We start from the raw sequence: 26331 nt of genomic DNA on the forward strand, positions 1-26331 counted from the left end.
TACCATGTTCTGTACCATCTTCTAAAAAATAATTTGACAGATGTACCCTAGAAGAATCTATGTCATTTATGAACATTTTAGGGAATTTAACAAATCTGACAAACAAGGGGAGTTATGATACTTGAACTTGATTTTTTTTTTTTTACCTCAGCTGTAACAAACAAGTGAAAAGAGGTTATCTTGGCTAAGTCCTAACAGCAGTGATTGTTTGAGACAAAGCACATATGAAATAGAATGGCTGGTCTAATAATTTATGGCCTTATCTTCAGATAAATGATGGATTATACTAAAATTACTTTGAGCTTTCAAGTGAATTGCAACTAAAGGTAGGAAAATATCACGCTCCAAATGGCATGCTGTTAGCATTCTCTGTTGCACCATCATCTGAAAGAACTACAAATTTTGGGCTGTCAGGTGTCTTTTACAATTTTCATTCCATTTGGGTTTTGCTTGATAGCAAAACCGTCCAGGTATCTGCTATATAACAACGCTAGCTGGAATGCTTGGTTACTATTTGTGGCGTTTATCTCCTTTTATTGTAGTTGAGTAGCATTTTTCTTACAGGCACAGAAAATGGGTAATAACTGAAGCCGACCTCACAGCAGGAAGGCGAGATCAGATTGGCAATGCATCAGTGAGTGGCATGATTGAAGACAAGACAAAAAGTGGGCTACAGCAAAAGGTAACTGGCAATATCTAAAGAAACTGGTACTGAATTTGGGCAAGGTCAACATTTAGACTGTATTTCACTGTTTGAGTTGAAAGCTATAATTAGAGTTATGGCTAGAATAAAGAATGATTTAACCAAACACCTAATTTCAGCTAATTCACCTATTCCTTTCTTTACTTCTAGGTCATACAAGTTTGTCAGTTACTGATAGATTGTTGGCTAGTGGAATGAATGCTCACTAGATGAAGTATAGGAACAGAAATAGAAAATAAAACACCATTCCTGAGTCCCCTCAGTTTTCTGAAAATTGAGAGGGATACACTGAATGAGAGTACTGTGCCTTAGCATTTCTAGCTCAGAGGGACCCAAACAAATAGTAACACATTACAGAAAACCACTGAACAGCTGTACTTTTATGTTAGAGTGCTTATTCAAGGGAGAAAATTCACTAGTTTACTTCCTTTAAAAGATGCTTTTTTGGCAGTTATCTTCCATTTCACCCTGCTTTAGCATCAGTACAGCCTGGTCAGACTCTTCACTTGAAGCAGGCAGCACGTACAAAGATGCAGCCTGAACTTGTTTATTGAGGATCCATGCATACCCCTCCCAATCCAAGTCTATAGGATGTGTACCTTTTAATGTTCTTCTGTATAAACTTCTATTGATTTTTGCCTTTTCTCCTTTCTCCCCTCATTCTTGTTATCCAAGCCTAAAAATTTTTACAATTCCCCCCACCACCCCCCCCCTGAGCCCTGAGGTATATTGAGCCTAAGAGTTAGGCTGCTACCACTCACATCGCTCAGGATTTCCTCCCTCCTCAGGTTCTTTGCTTAAGGTACAACAATCAGAAATGAAAAGCATAGGACAGGAATCAACATGTGTTTTCAGAGTAGGACTCTCGTTCTGCTGTTAGATTTCTGTCTATAGTGTTTTCCTTTTGGCTTTCTTATTAGCAGCTTACCATGGTAAGACAATTACAGTTTTTCTTTTTCTCAAATCAGGCTTTATTTCAGGTAGAAGATATTTCTTTACCCATGGCCTTCCTAAGAAGCACTTCAAATTAAAAGGGTTCAAAAATATTTTGCTTTCAGATATATTTTATAATGCTGTTCCATGTTCTTAAACATACCATCAAAAAAAGTAATGTCAGGACAGGACAGCCATACATCCAAGCATTTGCTCAGCTCAGTCGGTAATAAAAGTAAAGCTCATGTGGCACCTTTTGGAGAGCACCGTGTTACCCTTTCCAGGGATCTGTGCAGTTTGCTTGAGAATTAAGACTGCACTTTGTTGGGGATGCACTGATTCACAGTATCATAGCTTAGCTCACACTCTGGCTTTTAACAAAGTTGAGGGGGGGTTGCTTCCTCTGTTGCTGGTCCTTAGTATCCACAAGGAATGTCTCAGAGCCAGGACAGTAAAGAGGGTTCACTAATAAATTTTATTTTACTGGAGCAATATATTTTACTTTGGGGAAAAAACAGGAAGCAAGCTGTACAAATTTGACAGAAAATCTATTTTGGTATCATTCTATTAAGTGTGCTGCCTTCCAGACAAAGCATGAAGGATCACACTGTCTTGTTTTTTTCCATGGGTGATAATACCTTTCACACTGACATGGATTAAGGTGTCTGTATTTGACCTTTCATTCTCTTTGATTAACCCCTTAGCATCTCACTAGTCCAATTGACTTGTACAAAAGTCACAGATACATTGTTTGTCTTTATATTTGGCTACTCAAATTTTCTTCTAGTCTTCATAATGATTTGCCTTTAACAGGAATTTTGTGCAAGTGAAAGCACAATTGGGCCTCTGTGTTTTCCATGTTATACTTACTAACAGTTACAATGATACTAACTTCTCTTGGGCTTAGCTGCATTACCATTTTAAAAGATTTTTTTGGTCTGATGGTCTGAATAAACTCTTGTACTTTACCAGTTACTCATGCTGTTTTCTTTCCTTTCTGCCTTTGGTTCCCTTTCTCTGACCCTAATGAGGTATTCATTAAGAAGCCTCCATGCTGATCCTTTGCTTTTAATCTTTTAACTTTTCCCTCCAGGCTGTTCCTAATATTCTCATTCAAGGAAGAAAAGTCTTTTCTGAGGCGTATTGCCATTGTGTGATATTTTCCCACTGTAAGGATATCTAAATTAATTATATAAAAGGAAAGTAATCAAGTGTTTCAATCAGACACAGTGAACCAAATCCTATTACGTATGGCTGAATTATGACACATGGAAGACAAAGCTTCCTCTGAACAAAAAGTGTTGAAACCTAACATCCATTTCTTTGCACAAATCCACAATACATTTGCTTTTGCTTCCCCAGTAAGCCCAATGCTATTTTTCAGTACAAAGTCAAAAGAAAGAAAAAAAATGTTCAACATGAAGTTGATTTTTCCCAAAGCCATAACACTTTGGCTAGTGGGAAGTTAGGTGGAAATCACTAGCCATGGTATTAGAAATGTAATGATAAAACTTCCACTTTAGTTGGTTTAGTTAACATGACAGATACTTTAGACACTGGTGTGTCCGTGTCCACGTAGACATGCTGCATCTGTGTGTTTGCTTCTTTTTCAGTTAGCTTTTGTTCCAAGTAATGAAAATGTTATCAGTCACTTTAACCACATTGGTGGTAGGTAAGAAACAGGGATGTGATTTGTTAGAGGTTTTTAGATCACAATGTGCAACATGAACTACTCTTATCCAACTCATCTAATTTCCATTAGGTTAGAAAGTAGAACACTGTGGAGACAGATCTCTCAATTTCCGGGAGCAGAAGCAGAGAATTTTATGTGTTTCTTTTCTCTCTCACTTTCTGGCAGATTTAACTGTATTGCTCTGCACAGTGCATGTCTAAAGCTTGTTATTCATTAATTTACACTTGCCTTCTATTTTTGCAGGAGGGTGGGGGAGTAAAAGTAAAAAGCACATTCTGCAGAAGAGATTACATATTAAGCCTCTAGACCACTTAGGTGCATCATGGCTCCACCTTGATGATTTGGCTTCGTGGCAGGAAAACGTCTTTTGAGGGTTAATGTATAGGTAAGGCCTCACACACATCAGAATGTTTCTAAGCACATCAAAACATCACTCATTTGCTGCACAACTTGGAGCAAATCCATGTACATAAGCTTTCCCGTAGCACCTTTCATACTATTTTACAAGAAAGTACAGAAAGGCAGTTCCTTGTACCAGAAAAGCAGAAGTAATGTTACCTTGCAGAGTTCATTGCTCATCAGGTTATTATCTCACTTTTAACTAAGAAAAGCTGTTCAGTATCTTAAGCTACATACATAATGTTAATTTTTGCCTCTGCATCTTCTGGCTTAGCAGAAGAGTAACATGATTGTGGGAGAGTAGGCAAGACAGCACCCTTGTCCCTGAGTAAACAGAACTACTAGGACAAAGCAAGGAAGCCTCTATTTGGACTAACTTGAAGTTCCACAAAGTCCTATCACCTCCCATCTTTGTCTACAAAGTAATTAACTGTCCCCTACCCTTCTTCCTACAAACATCTTTGCCTAGAAGAAGCAGCGGAAACCTAATTAAAACATCACTTTCAGTAGTTTTATACTAGTAACACCACTGATTGAGTCCTTCACAGTAAAGCTATAAAATAGAAAAAGATTACAAAAAATCCTTTTGTCCCAGAAATAGGCAATTTCTTTCATGAGGAAACAATTGCAGCTTTGGCCTTTCTATTACATTTTTTATTGTGGTCTCTGCTAGTGAAAGATAAGATTCTGACAGTGATTGGATATTGCTGTGAGCATGTCACCATGCATTAACCATTTTAGAACATTATCATTTCTAATTGGGATGCATGAAATCCCATTTTCTGCTAAATTATCAACAACCACTAATGTAACCAGGAGTGTAAACTTATGGAAATTTTACCTGTTTTTACCCAGAGGCTGGTAAGCATATACTTACTGACCTCACTCAGTACCTGGACTTTCAGAGTAGATTGTAAGACCCTTTCTTATAGTCAGTCCTTAACGGGCTACACTGATATTTTTATTTTTTTTCTGTCTGCCTCTCTATGATTATACTTATTTTCTATCTTTAATGGCACATGTAATTTTGTTATTTTTACATTTTTAACATAATTTTAGAGACATTTTATCCTTCACTGCATTTTTTTTCTCCCTGGACCAAAAAGCAGAAGAGGCCCAGGTTTCATGGCACAGTGTGTTTCATTTCAGACACACTCCATTGCAGTACAGCTACCCATAGTAAACTAAAAGATATAACCATTTACCTTTGTCATTGGCTTACCTCAATCAATAAAAGCAGTGAGTATGGAGAGTCTTCATCACGGGAGGCAGTGGAGTCTAGAGAAGTGAACTGTGTACCTGTTGCTTCTCACAGCTGCCTGTGGAAGTAGCACCGCATCCCTGTAGAAGAAGAGCCTGTGTTGCAGAAATTGCTTTGGCCAATAGCCATGTTAAGTGATGCACATTTCTAATATTTTAGCATTCAACTTAAAATACAATGTCAGAGTTTTATATGCTGCAAAAACTGGGAGGAAGAGCCAGTATGTACACATGTCTTCATGTGCTGGGGTAACAGTCTATGAGCAAGGAATCCCCATAAGACACAATGTTTTGGGTCTCAGTTCTGTAAGCCATAGTCTACATGAATAGCTGTTACTCTCAATATCCCAAAACATTACTTACACCGTAACTGTGATCATCAAATGATAAATCCCAGAATGCAAACAATAACCAAATAATAACCTCTACAGAGGCAAGGATTTCATTTGGCTCCCAAAAGTAAGACACGTAATTCATGAGGTTACCAACCTCTCACTTCTTTCTACTGTATAAAAATAATTTCCATATTCTGTGAATTTTCATTGTGTCTTTTAACAAAAGATGATCTAACTCTCTCTTTCCTAATGCTTCTAATTCATTAAAACCTTTGTGTTTGGATTCCTTAGCAAAGCCCAGTCTCTTTCCTCTACCCATCCAAAATGTTCTGTCTGCATCTTCCATATTGCCTATCCCCTTAATATCATGCTTCTCTGAAAACTCATTCACACAACACCAGAAGAGCAACAATCTACATGAGAGACTTCCAGCATTTGCCTGACCTAGTCTGTAGTGACCTTAGTAGGAGCTGCATCATCCTCTCCAGTGAGGGCAGGTTTCCCAAAGTTTGGCCGAGTTTCAGGAGCTTTTTAACATCTACATGGTAAAAACACATAGTAACTACATGCTTTTTTTTAAGCTAGCAAAAGCAGGTTCCTTTTTACAACAGACTGTGCCTTTTGGTAACAGAAATGCATCATTTCTGCTAGAGGATTTTTTATGTTTGTACACTCCACACTTTTCAAGAAGTTTTAAAGATAAAAAGCTCGCAGTGGGAACATGTTCCATCAAAAGGCTAGCCCCAGCATTGCTGCAAGGCAAGTGTCTTGATGCCTCAGTGAAACTAGAGAGGGAACAAGTGGCTGAAGTACAGACTAATCGGCTGGTTTAATCACAGAAGGAGATCAGCCTATAAGAAGAGAAATCCAGGAAACCTGCCTTGCCTTTCCTTGAGCACTGGAGGTGATCTCAGTTTGATAATCATATTGACACCTTTTCAATAGTTCTGAATTTCAAAATAGGCTTACAAAACTAAAGATCCTCAGTTCTGTAAAGGATCTTTATTTGCGAGTGCTGTTTCATCCTGTCAAAGCCAGTACTTCAGCAGTTCTTAGCACAAATTGCATCTAGAACTGAAACTTGTCTCTATACATTCAGATGTAGTTAAAAACCAGTAAAGCAACAAGCTAATTGCTCAGACATCTCTGTGCTGCTCAGAGCATCACCTCTTCCTTGAACAGCAGAAGAGGAGGGGTCCATCTTACTTTCATAGCAGTTAGTGGAGACAGACTTTATTCCCCTCAAAAGGCCACTCTCCAGGTGATAGCTACCTTCTACTGACTGGTGAAGCCATTGACTAATACTGAGATGATCTGGACAGTGAAACTAAAAGCTCTTTCAGTGTTGATTGCACAAAGACAGTCACTCCAGCAAGAAATAAGAATGACCAGAGACAAAACAGCATGGAAAATGTCTTGTAACCCCTTATTAAGCTCTGTGCTTGAAATCACAGTAATATAACACAGTATTTCTCCTACAAGCTGGGAAGGAGGAACAGTTGTTACTGCTATTTTGGTATACTTCTGGAGGCACCCACAAGCTTCAGTGAAGACAGCTGTATAACATTAAAGGCAGATTAATAGGTACATGAAATGTCCAGTAGGTCAACTGGTGATTTTATATATGATCTGAAAGGAGGTAAGATATCTCACACATTGTATCCAATCTGTTCTGTTAAAGAGGGCATAAGGGCTTTCAGCAGTGCTTTTTATTTCAGTAAGATTTTTTGCTCTCTTCCCTCTCCACAGCCTTTTTAATACAAAAGGCTGCAATACAGATTTGGATCAAGCGCAGAATGAATATAAAATCCCTTATTCTCAGGTTGGAGGAGTTCACAGTAGAAGCTTATGGTTCATTCCATATGGAAAAAATGGGAGCACTAGAAATTTTGGGTGTATGGTTAAGTGTCCAGAAACTACATTTGTGTACATTGCTGTGTAACTAAAAAAAGGATACTTTAAAACTTCTTATTCCATGGAACTAAGCTATTAGAATAGAAACTTAAAATTCATCAAATTATTTCACTCGCTTAACAAACCTGAATTTGATTTCTGTCTTTTATTAAAAATGATCACATGGGGCACACTATATTTTATATAGGCAATTCCAGCTGCAATAAAGGAAATGTGTTAATCCATTTGTTTACTATCATTCAGAGAAAGTAACCATGCAGCATGTAACCTTTCACAGCTCAAACTAATCTCACTTTTATTCGTTCTGGGACTTGATGGCTTAATTCTTGTTAAGTGTTAACTCTTTTGGGTACATCCAAATACCCTAAAGATACTACATAACCAAGCATCAAATCTAAAGTTACAAATGTGCAGTAAGCTGTATATTCATAATAAAACAGTACCTTGTATTGTGTTGTCTTTCAAAAAAATGTTTTCATGTCAGTGCTAAAAACCTTAGAAATTCTAGTCCTACCTTGACCTGGAATAGATTTATCTTTTATTTCCTGGCATCTAATGTGCAATAAATAGCATTGTTAGCAATATGAGGAGATGACATGTCCTTGATAAGCAGACTTTAGGAGAGCCTGCTGATTATTGATCATTTTTATCACCTAGGAGGGCATAAATTTCCTTTTTGGTAAAGCTAATGGCTAGAACAGAGCTGCAAAAATCCATGCTAGATTGATGATAATCGTTAATGCCTTCATTTCAAAGTCTTAATATGTCCAAGTGTCTTCAGCCTCTGAGAAAGAGGCAATTCTTTACGCTGGGGTATAAACAAGAAGAGCAACTGCATCCTGATATAACAAATTTTCATATTTAAAAACCTCATTCAGCTATAGGTTTAATAACCTAGATAAGGAAAAGGCGATCTTCATTCCTGTCAAGGCAGAGCAACTGAGGTGACTGACACAAGGGGATATCACGTGGAGATTCACCTTTCAGGCGTCTTTTCTGAAGCTCAGTGTTTTCATGTCCAGTTTCAGAAGTACTGAACTAGAAATATTAAGCTAGAAATATATTTTACTTTGTTTAATTATCTTTCCAGTTTTAACTGCTGTGCAGATAATTTTATGTTCACATTTCTTAAGACATATTAAACACCAGAGGGTTTGCAACACATTTGTGCAGCTGTGGTCAAAGAAAGAAAACAGAGATTGCTCTGATGGATAAACATGAAAGAAAGAGACCAGAAAATTGTGTGGAAAAAAAATCTAAGATATCTGGAGTATCAGGTACACTGTCAAGCCAGAACCAGTGATCTTTAAAACCACCACCTCACTGATCTTCTCCAAGACATTAGATAAATACACAGCGTGTCGAGAATGGTTAATCCTTCAGTGTTTTGGAGTCCAGTTCTACATTTATTGAACTCAAGAATGTTTTTCATCCCCTTAGCAGAGAAAAAAATTACATGTTTATAGAGGAAAAACTCCCAGAAAACAATGTTTACTTTTAGACCTAAAGGATCTGAAATATAAAACCTATAAACTAGAATACTGGAACTTACTGTCAACTGAAAGACTTTTGGCTAACTATAATGTGTGCTGTGTGGATCAACCAGTCAACAAATCTTTGTACAAAAAAAACCCTTAATCATTGGTATGCTAGCATTCACTAGACCCCTAAGTTCTAGTGAGGTTGAGCAATCCTGCCTTGGCACTAACATCTGCAAGTAAAATTTTATAGCAATATGTACATCAGGATTTCCCAAGGATTTCTGGGAAGAAAAAAAAAAGCAACCATACACGAGAAGGGAATTGGCAGAGTTAACTTTGGCAAAAGAGCTAAGTAACAGGAAGAAATACTTTCAATGTGTCTGGACTCTGTAAGTACTATGAGAGTGCGTACAGAGAGTACACAAAAATTACCAAACTTTCACTGCTGCTGCAACTGCTAGAATTATAACTGTGACATTATTACACTGTAGGCTGTTACAAAGAGCATGCAAAAATTTTGTCATGTATTACATTGTAGTATTATGAAACATTTAACGTCCCCCCAAAGTGCTCAGATTTTCATTATTTCTGCACAGCCCTGTAAATTATCGTTGTAGAGATGGCCTTTCACTTTACACCATTTTTTGCCACATCCATTTCTAACACAAAGTCCTTGAGCATGCAAAGATTTGTTTTCTTTATTCTGCATTTTAAATCTAGCCAACTGCCTGCTAGTTTTCTATTTCTACATATCACTTCTATTCTCTGTAAATGCTCCTATTTTTAGCAGCTTCAAGATACAAATGTCATATGCTCATACTCAAACATCCCTGAAGTGCATAGATACGCTGACACTGTAGAAGCCATTTGACATAAATATAGGACAAGACACTGATTATATCTACGTGTCTGGCACAAGACTATTGTTAATATAATTTTTTTTGTTCTACTTTTCTCATCTACTAGTTTCAATAAAATAAATGTCACCATAACAGTGTTACAGTAACGCCTGCCTTCTCTATCTGGATTGAAAGCTGTTTGCCTTTACTAGCATCAGAGAACTATTTAGGTAAAAAAAATAATTTGAGACAGAGTAACAGACACTGACCAAAGGAGTAATGACAAACTCAGGTATATTAGTAAAAAAGGTGAGAAGAAGAGAGCTTAAAAGTGTTAGAGATGCTTATATTTTCCAATTGTGAAATTATGTACAATTCATGAAATATATACAGCACCTGAAGTCTAAAAATCACCATTTGGAATTTAGATAAAAAATGTGTAGGCCCACATTGCCTTTCAATTTCCAAAAATTCCTTAAATCCCTTTTAAAAAGGCCGGGGGGGGGGGTGGGGGTGGGGGGGGGGGGGGGGTGGGGTGGGGAGGAGAAGAGGGGCAGGGATCAGAAGTAGTTCTGAAATTATATTTTTAACAATAACAGTATCTTCCTCCAAAAAGGGAAATACATGTTTGAGTCAAGTTAACCTAGACTTGCCTAGAATTACTTTAAAGAATACTCCCTGGCTGATCCTTGGGGGAAAAAATAGTTGTATGATTAACAACATTCCTAGTTAGTTTTAAAATAGTATTTTTTTCTAATGAGTAGGTGTCACTGTATTTCCATCTGCATTACTGAAGTAAACTATACTTTTAGTTTCCCTTCAAAAATATTCTTAATTTGGCTCAGAAACTTTAGAGAGGTTAAGTTGCATATGTCTTTGAAAAAATATCAGGAACTTGTTCCGTGACTTACAGGTACAAGAACTGGACTGAAGGTTAGCCAAACCAGGAATGCACTGGAATAAAGGAAATTAGATATAAGCTAGTACATACTAAAATAAACTTAAAATAGTTCATTCTAGTACATTATATAAATGTAGAAGTTCAATGGTGGGTATTTTGCCTTGTGTTTGCATCTGAAATAATCTCGAAGGAAGAGGGTATTTTGAAAGTGGTGGTACTTGGAATATAAAGCAAATCTATCATTTTAAAATAGGAAATACAGACCTCTAGTGGTCAAAATATATGAGTTAAACCCAAGCGATTTATAAGTCACTGTGCTTAACTGTGTTACTTTCCTTTTCCTTTACATTCCCCCCACCCCGCCCCCATCATTCAAAATCACACACACACACTTCCACCGTTCAGTCATCCCACCAGCATTGATTTTTCCCAGAGGAGAAAGCCCCTTCATCTGTCCTTTTCTCACATAAATGTTATGACTGAAACTGAGTACAGTTGAAAGATAATTGGGAAGTGAAGGGAAAGTTAATGAGAGCAGTCTATGAAAACAAACACAAGAGAGATGTTCATTCTTTTCAGAATAAATTACAAACCCACAGAAGGTTTGTCAAACCCACAAATAAACAGAAGGACAGACTCTTTTGAAGTATGCTGGAGGAAGGTCAGAGTACATAAAGCAGTTAGCTCTGGTAGCACAAAATAAGTTAATAAGCAATTTAGAGTTTTGATATTATAGAAGAACCAGATCCTAGAAAGAACATAGGCAGTTTATATTCCAGGTATAAAGAGCCAGCAGAAACAAAGCAGGCCAGCCTCAGTTCTTGCAAGGGGAAGGCACAAAGAATCCACATACAGGTTAGAGAATTAAAGATAAAATACTTTACTCAAAACAAACAAACAAACAAAAAACCACCAACAACAAAAAACCAAAACCACACCACAAAATTAACAGCCATTTCAATAGACTGGCAGTTGCTTCCTGGAAGACTGACTGGGAGGACAGCTATTAAATGAAAAAGCACAGGCCAGTACAAGGTCCTGCAAATTGTTTGTTCTCATGTCAGACCACCTCCTGATCCAAAACTGGAAAAGCAACAGCCAGCTTGACAGTTACTAATACAGATCTTCTGAAGCTCGCTTTCAGTTCTTGGTGCTCATGACCTGATATACAGACAGTGCTCTGGTCCTGTACTGCCTATTGCAGTTCCATTTCAGTAACATTTTGATTTATTGTCGTTTACCATGAAGTCAGACGCTGACCTCTGTGGAAGATAGTGGCAGTGAACGCAGCAGGCCTAAGCACACTGCAAGGCCACAGTAGATTGAATTATGTGCCTTTTTTTACCCAAGTGTTTGCATTTCTCTCACCCTCCACAATGCACCTATCAACTCTGGACTAAAAACACTTAGGAAAGCTGTGAGTGGGGAACACAGACTGTTAGAAGGAGAGAGGCAGCAGAAATAAGGGGTAGAAGAAAGGTAAATTTATGGCTTCACAGTGGTACTGCTCAGGAACTCCAGAAAAGCAGAGATGATGCTGAAATAGGCGTACAAAGTAGAAGTAGTTATAATCGTTAAGGCAATGAGGATAAAGGGGGTGATTCTGCTGGATAGGAAAATAAAAAAGGCTGTGAAATAAAGCATGTGGGAAGTGTCATTAGTTTCTCAGCAATTAGAAGAAGGTAGAAGAAATTGGGAAAGAGGGAGGATGGGACTAAACTCTCAAGATAAAGGAAAAAAGCTTATGCCACTAGAAAGAAATAAACATAGCTAATACATTGAACACATTGTTCCAAACATTTTTCAGCCTCTCTTCTCCCTGTGCAGTAATTTTATATAAAAATAGAATGAGTCGTCCTCAAACACGGAAATATCTTCTCATTTGTAAGAAAAGCAAATAATCCACCTACCATCAGAAATAAAAAATCCTCACATTACCTAATGGCGAGGTGGCTAAACTGTGGCAGGGTTGCTCAGCTTGAGTTTATTTAGCCTTTGTCAAAGCAAATACCAAAACCACATTTTTGTTTAAAATCTGACTTGTGACACCTGCTTACCTATTTATAGCTGATTAAGCTCTCACAGAAAGCCACAATCAGTGCTGTCTTATCTTTCAGTAGGCAAAGTGCTGTTTACCTTGCATGAGCTCAGTATTCCTTGTTGTTTCCACAGGCAGTTTAATTAGGACACATGTTCACCCAACAGAAGCAATGAACAGAGTGGTGAATAATAGTTGGTAGAGCAGTCTGAAGCATTTCATTATCAGTGACTTATTATAATCATTGTAATTAAAAAAGATAAAAGGTCAAACAGGACAGTAACGTACAACAGGGGTTTGCTGCTCACCAGATAATTTGCTTTGAGATTGATGTTGCCACATCATTCACGGTTGCATCAATTCAGTCCTCTTAGAAAAAGCTCCATGTGTATCAGCCTTAAAATGATCCAATTATTATTACGTTAACTCAGATCATTTGAGATTCTTTAAATGGAATTATCAATGCACACTTTCAAAACTTGCATTTAACTGGTTTAAGCTGCTCTGGTGAATTCTGGCAGCATAAAGCTGTACCAGCCATCTATTTCTGTAATGTTTTTAAACAATCTGTGTACTTCCAATGTAGAAGTATCTGCTTTGCATAAAATGTGTATAACCATGACCCTGGGACAAGCAGGTAAGCTGTGGCAAGTGAGAATAACAGCAAAAATGACAGTGGTATAGAAAAGAAATCATTGCCTGTAAGGAGTTCACATCACCATGGCTGCCCTGTTGCACCACTGCGCACTGCTATGGTCCCTTGCCTTCCAAAACAAATGATGACTTCTCCTGTGTTGAAGCTTTTCCTAATGCTGTGAAGTCACAGATATCCTCAAGGCAGCAGATCTACCTGAGGCTAGCTCTGAAACTTTAAAATTTCCAGGAAATTTAGAAATTCAGCTTGGGATTATCGGTGCCTTCCTCACTGTGCTTCAGATGTAGGGCTTTCATGAGGTTCATTCTCACAGTAACATTCAAGCTGTTTTCAGATATACATATGGCAATCTGTATTTATTTACACTAAAGCAACTACATTATGCATTTGTGCTTCCTTTTCACTTGCTGAAAATAGTGATAATTTCTTTATTGATTGTAATTCTTTAGTATAATTTAAAACTGAAAACATAAAAAACACATCTTGTGCACAATTCCAGTGACTTCAGTGTTTTACTAAAACTTTTAATTCTGGAAGGTTTACACAGATAAATTGAAGTATCATACTATTTCCTGACCAATTTCCTGTTTCTTCATGGGAATTAAAAAAGGCAGAACAATTCCCAAGGACTCTAAAATAAGCTCAGGGAATTCAGTACCTTAGAGTGTCAGACACAAGTTTACCCAACTCAGTTATCACATTTCTGAAAACATAATATAATCGTTATTACACTTTCTTGAAAGTACATATGCTATTAATTGCATCAACTAAAGCTACTACTGGCACAAAAAAGTACAGGCCACCATGTAGGCAGAACAGGGAAATTGGAAGTTAGACAATGAAACACACTACACCAAGGGTGGATGAATTGACCAAGAAAAGTGCCTTGGTACCTAGCACTGCACAGAAACAGTCCCATTGAAGGGGGAATATTCACCGTCAGCTGCATTAGTCTTAGCAACTGAGTCTGCCAGGTAATACACAGAGAGCAGGATGCACTTGCCAAATAGCACCACCAGCTTGTTCATCTAGTCACAGAGAAAGGTCCTGCTCAGCCTTAACTGGGCCCTGATCTACTTTACTGCAAGTCTAACTTGCAGTGGTGATTTTCTTAGTAGAGACTTCACTACAGTTTCATAGTGCAAAGCTCTGGCATGTAATCTCAGTGGGTATGTAAGTGAGCGAAGGCTACGATAATGAAGAGACCATGCAGCACTGGTATGTAGCTGGGATAGGGCAAATACTGTCAGACCTTGATGTTGCAGAATGTATCAGTCACTGTCAAATTTCTGTGGGTACTTTCACAACCAAGGGATGAGATAAGAGGACTTATCCTGATATTTTTTTTATTTTTTTTTTTTGTTGTTCTCCCTGTCCTACGGATAGCATGATCTTCTGCAGAGCCAAACACCATATATTCTAGATTTGTCACAGTTTGAAAGCTAGGAAGTTTTTCTCAGGATGTATTACGCTGTCACACATGATCAGAATGTTGTACATTTCTTAGTATTTGCCCGACTTGTTAACTTCATAAACGTGGCAAAAATAGCTGATGTTATTTTGAGGTATCTGTACCAACTGAGGCAACAAGACATTCACAGAATGAATTGGAGAGACTAGGATGTGTCGTGTTGCACATCTTGAATGCAACTAATAAAACCTGCATCAATAGATATTCCTAACTTGACAGAATTATCAAGAACCTAAATCTTGAAATTACCCTGCTACCTTTATGGAAACGAATTATTTTTGTTCATTTATTATGAAGCTCAGGTTATTAATGCAAACAGGTAATAGAACATGAGCTAAGATAGAGAAATACTGAGTCTTTTAAAACCATAAATTTAGAGCCAGAAGGTGACCTTGCTCACAAGATGCTGTCTTCAACCCATATTCTGGGTTCAGTTCCTGGCTTCTCTTCAGACTTCCTGCATGGGCTTTGCCAAGACATATCCATGCCTCTTCTCTATTAAAAAGTCAACCCATTTGGAATAAGGTTTGTCTCAGAACAAGAACATGTCAGACACTTAAAGTAGCATTCTGCATTTAACTGGAACATCGGTACTGAACAACAGAAATAATAAGCCACCACCTCCATAACAGCATAGCCCATATTTCTATAATGACAGGCATCTTTTCTGACTGAATGCATCTGTACTACCCAGGGTCCTAGGGTATGTATATTTATCTATATATAAAAGTGACTTACATTTATAAGGGGTTTGCTTGTTGTTGGGGGTTTTGTTGATTATTTTTTTTTTTTAAAGCAAATGTATTTCATTTCATCTCTGTTTGAGGCAGCACGAGCTGGGTTTGTCTGACAGCTGTCAAGATCCTGCAGACAGGAATAAACACTGCAATAGTAACTCCCTATAATTATTATTTAAATATCCACTATTTTTGAGAAAAGATTGTCTATTTTTAGAGTCTGGAAAAGATCTAGTATCAGACTCACAGTCTATTACCTTCTTCCTAAAGTCAGAAGTCATTAATAAGGAATTTGTTCTTGCAGAACACACAAGGCCTGGCAAACCGAACAGTTGCCCTGTAAAGGAGGTTTCATACTGTTGCCATTCATTTAATACAGTCCAGAAAAAAATTTCCTACACTAAGACTAAAACTCTTGGATACATAAATTTTGTTGTTAACTGGACAGGTAAGAGGAATTGTTGTTCCCCCTTGTGCCCTTCTTAAACTCTTCCTACAGTTACTAATATGCAGCAGATCAGCACATCACAGATTATTTTTTTCCCCTCACTAGTAGTTAAATACCATAGTTCCAAGCCAGATGGGGAGTTAAGTAACTTCTGAATCTTTAAGGTATTTGTGGTACAACAGAACACTAGATTTTTTTTTTTTTTTACAGTGAAGACACTCACACAATCTCAAAAACTTAAGGTAAATATTTAAAAAAATAATTTATAGTGATTCACATCAGAGATCAAAATGCATACCTAACCTGAATTCACTTATTCTCTTAATGCATTACACTTTGCATTTACAGAAAGAAATAGTATTCAGAGTGCATAAGTTTAGTTTCTGAGATATTTGAGTAACTTTGCTCATTATATATATCACCTATTTATGGAAAGAAAATAACCTAAAGACTCTTCTGAATTTAGTTATCTGCTATTTTGAATCTCTATTATTTTTATAACATACGTTCACTAACTGGTCTTATTTTAAATTAGAACCTTGTTAATTGAAAGGACTTTGTTGATTTTGTTTATGTTAAAAAGAATGGAATGATGATCAGCCAATACATAACATTCTTACCTCAGTTTTATTCTGCAAAGTCTATATTAAAATAGCAAGAAAACACTTGAAGCTGGCTTCAGGTCTTTATTAAATTAAATTAATTATCTTAAATTCAAAGACATTGACACATTGTGTTAAACACAAAACCCTGACATTTAATTGAAACTTTAAAAAATTTTAATCCTTGTAATGAATAATATTTTCTTCCTCTTTTCCCCTCCTAGGTGTAAACTTCATAATTTCTCCCTGAAACTAGGTTACAGCTGAAAAGATCAAAATGATTCCAAATTACTCTGCTGAAGAAACCATTAAAAGAATCCATGTCGACTGTCCCATTTCAGGAAGGCACAGTTACATCTATATTATGGTTCCAACTGTTTACAGCATCATCTTTATCATAGGCATATTTGGGAACAGCCTGGTCGTTATTGTCATTTACTGCTACATGAAATTAAAAACAGTAGCCAGCATCTTTCTTTTAAACCTGGCACTGGCTGACTTGTGTTTTTTAATAACTCTGCCACTCTGGGCAGCCTACACAGCCATGGAGTACCAGTGGCCTTTTGGCAACTGTTTATGTAAGTTAGCATCAGCAGGGATAAGTTTCAACCTGTATGCCAGCGTGTTCCTCCTCACATGCCTCAGTATTGACCGGTACCTAGCCATAGTACATCCAGTGAAGTCCCGAATTCGACGTACCATGTTTGTTGCCAGAATAACTTGCATTGCCATCTGGCTTCTTGCCGGTGTGGCCAGTTTGCCCGTCATCATTCACCGTAATATATTCTTTGCGGAGAACTTGAACATGACAGTCTGTGGTTTTCGGTATGACAACAATAACACAACGCTCCGGGTGGGGTTAGGTTTATCCAAAAATTTGCTGGGCTTTTTAATTCCTTTTCTGATCATATTAACAAGCTACACCTTAATTTGGAAGACCCTGAAGAAGGCATATCAAATTCAAAAAAATAAGACCAGAAATGATGATATTTTTAAGATGATTGTAGCAATAGTATTTTTCTTCTTCTTTTCCTGGATTCCTCATCAAGTATTCACTTTTCTGGATGTATTAATTCAATTACACGTAATAACAGACTGCAAAATCACTGATATTGTGGATACAGCTATGCCCTTCACCATCTGCATCGCTTACTTTAACAACTGTTTGAATCCTTTTTTTTATGTTTTTTTCGGAAAAAACTTTAAAAAATACTTTCTTCAGCTAATAAAATACATTCCACCAAATGTCAGTGCACATCCAAGCCTAACAACAAAAATGAGCTCACTCTCATATAGGCCACCAGATAATATACGCTTGCACACTAAAAAGACTGCTGGGCCTTTCGACACAGAGTGATGTGTTTTGTAACATACTTTTTTTTTTTTTTTTGGATGACCTCGTGAACGAAGCAGCAAGAACGACAAAATTCATCTGCAGCCCTGACCATCACAGCTTACTGCTCATTACAGAAACATCAGATCACCTCAGAGAAATCACACTGTAAAGATTTAGCAGTGGCATTTTACATTGTGAAGAAGATTGCTTGGTTTTCATTTTGTTTATAATGGTGGACAGGCACGCCAGAGTTTCTGCCAGCATCCTGCTGTTAACTCAGAACTACAAAAGAATAGAAAAAACTCCTAACTTAAGTTCAGATGTCTTTTTAAAGGAAAAGCTTGTATAAATTACATGAGTTATAAGTGACCCATTATGCACTTACATGAGATATTCCAAATTTTGTTCAAGGAGTTGATGGAGCTACGCTGCTTGTTTTGTTGTTTTGTTTTTAATGACATAAATGTAATATCTTATTTATAATATATTTTCAAATGTATGCCATAGAGAGGCCCAATTTTGAACTCAAATGGAAATTTAAGGTCCTTGAAATTGGTCTTATTCTGATTTATGCTACTATTTCTCATTTTTAAAATGACAATTTTTTCATAATAATATATTCCATTAAATGCATATTTATTAAATATAGAAGATATTTTTAGATTTATATTACTACTCATAGATTTCAACCATTGCTTCATAAATTTACATTTATATCCCAGTGGGTATTTTTATAGTAGTTTAAAAAAAAAGTATATATATATACACAGACACACAAAAAAGGTGTTCACTCAACCTTTCCTCATAATATGCCATGCTGACTTAGAAGAACATTACTTATGGAGGGGGTTGATTCCATACCCTGTGTGAATTAAAGTCTGTTTTTGAAAACTGAATTCTGGGACAGAGGTGATCAGAAAGCTGCAAACTATTTTTGTATAATAACCAGGGCACTCAATGAGAGAAATTACTAGCTAACCAATACTACTCAATTTTTCAAATTCCTGGACAATTAATAAACTCACATTATGTTAAGCAAAACTGTGACAATACTTTCATTGCAGTTTAACTAATAATGCTTTTAGTCACATCACAAAACATCCAAGAGCAAACTTTACTCTTGGATTTTATGGAATTTCTCTCTGTTTATACATAACTAAGCCTAGAGAATTTGCTTCCTGTAGAACCTTTTTTTATATGTATGGAAAAAAATTCAAATTTATACTAGCATAAATCAGAACAAAAGTCTGGTTCAAACTACCCATACAAATGAGGGGGGAAAGGTGATAAGCACTGTAGGAAGTTTCAACTAATGATATCCTCATACATCCTTTTTACCTCCAATAATGAATTCCAGAAAATACTTATTCTTGAATCACACTCATTTATTGTCTTCAAAGATAGATGAGTTCATAAATGCTTTTTGCCATAACAAAACTTAAGAATATAGACAACTTCATGACCCTTGAGACGTTGCAATATTTATAATCTAGACAATTGTATATCTAATGTGTCTCTGTCTCAGGTTGAATTATCCATATTTTCTGATTATCAGTCTCTTGCATATACACAAATATTTTAAATTATTTTTACTTTAGGGAATTATTTTAAATCAAAACAACAAAAATGTTATTTCTGTAGTTTAATAATTTTAAAAGAAAAAAAAAAAAAAAAAAAAGGACTACAGCAGTGTCTGGGAATCTTTTGCCTCTTCCTGTCTTTCATTCACTTATTTTAAGGCAAGTGTCTTCAGTTTTGCCTTTGTTCCAGCTGCAAAATTGGAACAATCTTTATATATGTCACAAGGCACTGTGAGGATTCAGTAAGACTTCTAAAGCTGCATCTTACAAAAAAACTTTGAACCTTTAATGAAAGTGCATTAATTTAATTGCAGGCTAGCATCTCAGAATTTGAAATCTGAATGTGTCATTTAATGACACAGTTAAATTATTATATAGAATGCTTTATATGTAGTTTACATCTATTCTTACATGTGAGACAGCCATTTGTTAAAAATGAATATGGCAATATTCACATGCATTATAAGTCGCATACAGAACAGTACCACTGTCTCAGCACCCTGTAAGCTGACGATGGACTGACAGAGCTTGCCATTTATCTGTATGATATTGTTTGCGTACACATGCTGAGCAGCATCGGGAGTTTCCCATGGCAGAAACAGTGCTCTCAGACATAATGCAGCGTGCTGTGCTTGCCATCTGCTGGATGCAGCCACAAATTTGTTTCTCATCTCAAAATTTGTTACAGAAAGAGATAGAAATATTTCCCCTGCCTCTTGATGGCTCTGGAGATCCTTACCCGTGGCAAAACTCCTGTGGAAATGAAATACAAACTCGGCCATCTGGGAGGCACTTACACTTCCCTGACAGGGGCTAAGCTAGCATTTCCTCATCCCCTGCTGATCCCGTTGGTCACTGAAATCCAGTGTCCCCAGCAACCACAGAAGTAGATCATTTGCAAAACATGGATTGCATTACTACAAAAGCCATCCCAAAGGGAAGAAATATATGTATGTATAAAAATAAAAATCAAAGCATATTTGTGCAAGTGATAACTGAGTATTTAGCTGAAAGGACTCTTTTATCACCGAGAAGAAAAAGCAGCAAAACCAGTAGTGACCACAAACAATAAAAATGACTGTATTACAGCAGAGAATCCATTGCTTAGTGGTTTTGATCATTTCATGCCAGTTCCCGCGTTTTTAAGAGACTGTATCCCAGGCTGCTGGTGCCACCTGTGCCTGTCTGCCTCATGGGGAAAAAGCATGAGCATGCACATTTGGCTGGGTTGCTGCAGGAAAGGTAGGAAGGGATTGCAGCTGGTGTGCTTTGAAGGCAAGACTGACCCTGAGCTGACAGGCAAAGAAAGTGGAAGGCAAAGCTGCTGTTAAATAATGCTGGGACATTTTTGTTCTCCTAAGGGGTAGGAAAGAGGTCATCAGCTGCCAAATAAATTGGATCCTAATTTAGTGTTTCCTAAAAAAAAAGTTTTTTCCAGAGATAAAACTCACCAACAGCTCTATCTGGGCAGCAGCAGAGAGCAGATGCTTTTGGAGCAAAGAGTTACTGTGTACAGCCACATCGTGCAGTTTCAGGCATCCCCACAGAGTCCCAGCCTCACAGCTAACGGAAAGAGTCTCTGTTGCATACCCACACCACTTCCATCATGCATCTACCCATGACCAGTGCAGGTGCTGAGAAACACATTGCTGCGCATTACATGCCCCTGCCCACCTGCCTGCTGAAAATACTGTACGAGAGACTTGTGCATGGGGTATGCAGAGCAGCAGTGTAAGAGAATACAGGATCTGGCCTTTGTGGACCCTTGGCTGCAAGGTCCCTAACTGAGGGGCAGGTAGGAGATGGCCAGAGTATCCTTTGGTGCAAGAACCTACTCCTTGCTAACAGAGAAAGGAATAAGGTTTGGCTCTGTATGACTTTGCCACCTTTGGGCAACTTCAGGTTGAGACCTCTTAATATCAAAATAAGAACTAGCTATGAACAAACTCCCATTATCTTGAAGAACATAAAGTTAATTAAGATGCAAAAGTGTGCTGTTATTTTTAAAAGTATCCAATTTCATTCTCAAGGTGAGCAAAATAAAAGTACTCGACAAATCCTTAATCTGTCCTTGTGCTTTCCTGGTGTGAGGAACTCAAGCTAGTATTAATGGGGACAGCATATAGCCCTAAATACAGGCACCACAGTTCCTGTTCTGTCACAATTAAATTCTGTTGACTTGCTTGAATGAATACTTTCTTTCTGCTGGCAAAATAATTACTAAATCACATTATGTTTGACATGGACATGCGTAATATTTATTTATATTTATTGTGTGATAGTATTTTATATGATTCATGTTCATGTTCTACTCTCTGCTTGCTTGCCCATTATATGCCTGTCCTAAAGGGTACTATATAATCTGCACTGGTTCACCCAAATTCCAACAAAACCATTACAGTTACAATGGGGCTTAATTTGGCTTCTCAGTTTTACAAATTTCCTCACATTTACGTGGTTAAGAGACTGCAGAGTAAGCCTGAGGCCAAAAGTCCTTGAACCGAATTACTATTTAGGTGATGGTTTTCATCATCTACTTGCAACTGTGACAGCAGCAAAGAATCCAGTAGGATTCCCAGGTTTGGTTTAGTTTTGCTTGCATAGCTTCAGCAATGCAAGCTTTTTAAAAGTATTTAAAAGCTTTTAAACCTTTTACTGACCTCCTTTTCAGTAAAGTGCAAGTATTCCCAGGGAGAATTCTGACATGGAAAGGAGAAACAAATACTTTGGAGGGTGTGGAAGAAGGCTTAAAGCAGGGACTTGCTGATTTTGGAAATATTTAGTGTTAAATGTAAATACTTAATTTTAGTTTTGCAACAGATTTAAGGGGAAAAAAAAGAAAAAAGAACCTAAGAATACATTTTTCAGCTAAGTAGTAAAATTTTTCAGAAAGTTTTGAGAGGCTTTTTGAAGTTTCTTAACAATGTCCTGCTCAGTTTGGAACATATCAGACCATTCTTACCCCACTCACAAGGTCAGGGTCCCCAGCTCTGCTGTTCAACATGATATTACAGGCTTGGCCAGACCATCATCCCACCAGCTTGTGCAAAGTGGTCAGACTGTTCTATCAATCAAGTCCATTTCAACAGCAACCTCACTGCCAAGGCTGAACTAACAAATCCTCAATGTTAATGGCAGAGCTGTTAAGCTCATTGTCACTGGCAAGTTCTGCAGATGTGATCAGACACTCAAGAAATAGATACAGATCACGTTTAAAAACAGCATTGTGCTATCTTTTTAGTGGATTAGTGCCATGGCCTGCAGCTTTAGAAGTACTTGGTAAATTAAGTAACAAGAACTAGATATTATCATAGAGTCACAGAATCGTTTGTGAAGTGGTAGATGTTAATGTTTTCTATTTCAGTAGAGATAGTTTTATATTGTAGAAGTTCACTACTATTATATAAGAACTTTTATTGTCTGAAGCATTACTAAAAACATACATATCGTCAACAGATGTCTTTGTGAAAGCCATCTCGACTCCAAAGCAAAGAGATATGTTTGTGTATTACTGTATCTACACTATTATCAGTGTATCTATAGCTATGTATCTTAGGCAATAACATCCTTACCAAGTTATTTTTATTTAATTCTGTAATATTTTATACCACCATTCCTCATTTCTTTTAATTCAAAGTCTAACCCAGTTCCACCTAAACTCTTGAGACAAACAGGCTGTGTCTGCAATTCATAGCGGAAAGGATACCTCGCTAGCTCCAAAACCATGTGTAGAACAACAGTGCAGTAATTCACTTGTGTTTGCCAGAACTGGCTAAGCTGAAGTTTCCTTTGAGTGGATACTTAACAAATTGCTAGTTTTCTTATATACAGGTTAGAATTTAAAGTAGAATTTAGGTGTAGCTTTTTAGAAGCTAAATTAAATTCTAGAAACAGACTTGCCCAGAATATTGTGTCAAATACAGGATCATGCTACATTATGAACAATGACCCTGAAAAGCCAGGCTCAGGCTGCCTGTAGCTGGGCGTTCGCTGTAAATATAACTACTTACTTGGAATAAGCTTTGGTGTTTCTATGCAGTGCCACATTGTACAGGGGCTTCAGTGGAAATGGGATCAGGTTCCAGCATACTAAGAGGGGAATCAGTGCTTTTTTGTTTGTCAGAAGAATGGTAAAATGGATCCCATATTTCCGTTTTGAATTTGTATGAAAATAAAATTGAATTTAATCTTGCATATCCCTAGTAAACCCTACTTCATACTCAGTTTCACACACTGGAAAAAGTGAAAAACAGTTAAAGGCTGGGTCTATGAAATTCTTATAGATTATCTACTGAATACCTTACTTATTTTCTGTGTATTTTAGTTATTCCCAAAATTTATATATTGGCAGTGCTGTGATGCTACATTCAAGCACAGGCCCCAGTAAAGGGGGAGGTATACATACCCTGACAGACACACAATCCCAAGGAGCTTTGCAGCCTAACTGGAGGGTGACAATTGTTAGAATAGGGTTGAAAGCAAAGACTGTTGCTGAACAAATACAAAACTGTGAAGATATTTCACTCTGCCATTAATTTAAAAAAAAATAAAATTGTTTTATAAAGTGAGACAAAAAGCTTCTCTCTCATTGACAATAAGAAAACAAAAAGAGTAGAAAAGAAAATACTGAAAGTTTTTATGTTACGGGTTAGGAACAACCCCACACATGCACACGGAGACTTTCAAGCATCTCCAACTAATACTCTCAAGCAAACTTAAACTTGACCATTTTTATGAAATTGAATTAATAACCACAAATGTTTAGTCAGTGGCCACATAAGTGATTAGCAGCTGATTTGCTACTGTTGACCTTTCCTTCAAAAAAAAAAAAAAGTGAAATTATGCATTAGAAACCCATGAGATAATTACATGCCCAGAAAAGGAAGACAATGGACTGATAGGCTTCCGTGAGTTTTGCCTACCTAGCCTGAACTCCTCACGCTTAGTTTATCACAAGATAGACAAATACACCCCAAAAAAATGCAAAAAACCCCCCACAAAACCCAAACCACCCTGAAAAAACAAACCAGAAACCAAAACAAAAATAGAATAATTTCACAGAAATATAGTATATGTTATAGTAGTGCTATGTATATTTAATTTTGCTGAACACCTATGAAACACTAAGGGATCTAAAGTTTGTTTTCACAAGGTTTTATTAAGTTAAGTAGCTTTTTTAAGCTTTTATAAGGATTCAGTTTTGTACTGCAAAAAAACTCCCAAGTATGATAAAAATTTGCAGACCCAAAGCCCTTTCTCTGTGTTAGAGCGCCTATAAAGTGAGGGAATGCGTATGATACATGGGATATCTGTCAAAGACAGATCATAAATAAATGTATACGTGATGTAATTTCACTTATTAGAGAATTTTTAATGTTGAACCTGAGTTTTATGATATGATTACTCTGGATGGAAATGTAAAGTAGTACGCAGAAAGGCATGCTTTACATTATATACTAGACTGTACTATACAACACTTGTTAAATACAGCAAAATTGTGTGTCTGGGATTCTTGAATTTCTCTGCGTAGAGACAGTAGATATGCACCACTGTTTCAGAAAAACACTATCACATTTTAGACAGGTTTCTGTCTAGAATAACTGTGCCAAAAAAAGTAAGCATTTTTCAAGAAACATATACACCAGACCAATAGTATTTTGAAATACTAAAAATATTAAACAATCCAAAATAACTTTCAGTAAGGGTTGGGTTAACTTAATCTTCACACCATATGGTTAGATTGTTTCTTCCAAGTTTTGTTCCTCATCAAACCTACAAATAACTGTTTTTAGCTTTAACTCCCAACACAGGTAGCAGAACAAAGTACAGAGTCTGACAAGAACACTGGATTCTAAATGAAAATGTAAATTATCTGCACAGCTCATGCCCCAGAAATTCTGAAGTTGCATGTAGTTTTGTTTTGATCAAACAAGGTTTGTGACTCAATATTTTGTTAATTAAAGAAAATCTTAAATGTCTATTGGAAAAATACTGTACTTATTCCTAGTAAGTCTAGATAATTTTCTATGAAGGGATACGCTTCTATAGTTCTTTCACTTGTGGTCTCCAAGCACCTAACTTCAGTTTTCTTGTGGGACTCACCACTCACTAATGTGCATTTCAAATGTTTCAAGAGCTTGACAGATCAGTGCCAAAATGTCAACATTCATTACTGTGATCCACAAGTCCACATCAGATGTAAACATGGAACTGAATCACGATAGTGTCAAGACACTAGGAAAGTATACAGTACATTAAAAAAATAAAAATCTAAAGGCATATTCCAATTTTGACATCTTACCTCCAGCCCAGAAGACAACCGCAAACTTCATGTGCAAGATAAAATTTTCCTTATACTTCACTGCTTATCTTGGAGCTGTTTAAAGGCTAAATTTTCTGTCAAGTTAATTCAAGTATTTTGACAAGGTTATTCCATGACAGAACATGCCTTTCTCTCTCCTGCGATATCATTTGATTGATGATCTGCCTGTATCACAGGAGAAGCTGATCAACACTGCAAAGCTCCATAACTTCCAGCTACAAGCAGATCATCACCCCCAATGTACAAACCTGCACAGAGTATTAGTGTGCTCAGCACATGTTAATGAACCCAGTTTCACTTACTGCAAATAAAGTTTACTCGTTTGGCCCAATACAGCCATGGAGGCACAGATATCCAAAAAAACCTACTGTAGATAGGGACATCCTTAAATTTCCCCCACAATGAAATACCTGAAATGCTTGCAGTATTACGTTTACGGATAATACATAATACTGCTATCCAGCACATATTTATGTACCACTGCTACACTCCAGCATGCTGCAAATATGCACTAAAATATGCTATGGGTTGTTTTATTTGGCAAAGCCTTGTATTTAATTAACCATGTCTACATTTAACTTTTTTTTCCTACTGTATGTTCTTGTCCCAACTCACAGAGGATATTTCATGCATAGCTTTTAAGTTCACTATAACAGTGGAGAAAAACACATGGGTAGTACTAAG

At 36.9% G+C, this 26331-nt stretch overlaps 2 protein-coding genes across 2 annotated transcripts in view; both read left to right on the forward strand.

The window, feature by feature from the left end:
• Positions 1 to 584: 584 nt before the first annotated feature.
• CPB1 (carboxypeptidase B1) overlaps positions 585 to 26331 on the forward strand; it is a 67046-nt gene continuing 41299 nt past the window's right edge. Inside the window, exon 1 of the mRNA XM_040613361.1 lies at positions 585 to 682. The gene's annotated coding sequence lies outside the window, so the exon portion shown is untranslated. The remainder of the gene's footprint in view (positions 683 to 26331) is intronic.
• On the forward strand, positions 590 to 25303 carry AGTR1 (angiotensin II receptor type 1). The gene is made up of 2 exons (XM_040613363.1): positions 590 to 682; positions 16634 to 25303. Exon 2 carries the CDS (start codon positions 16687 to 16689, stop codon positions 17764 to 17766), a length of 1080 nt encoding a protein of 359 aa, XP_040469297.1. The 5' UTR covers positions 590 to 682; positions 16634 to 16686; the 3' UTR covers positions 17767 to 25303.

The sequence above is a fragment of the Falco naumanni genome, chromosome 13, assembly GCF_017639655.2.
Source record: "Falco naumanni isolate bFalNau1 chromosome 13, bFalNau1.pat, whole genome shotgun sequence".
NCBI classification, from domain to species: Eukaryota; Metazoa; Chordata; class Aves; order Falconiformes; family Falconidae; genus Falco; species Falco naumanni.

Bases quoted from the DNA above. Each gene is read 5' to 3' on its own strand.
- AGTR1 (XM_040613363.1), top strand. From the start codon at position 16,687: ATGATTCCAAATTACTCTGCTGAAGAAACCATTAAAAGAATCCATGTC.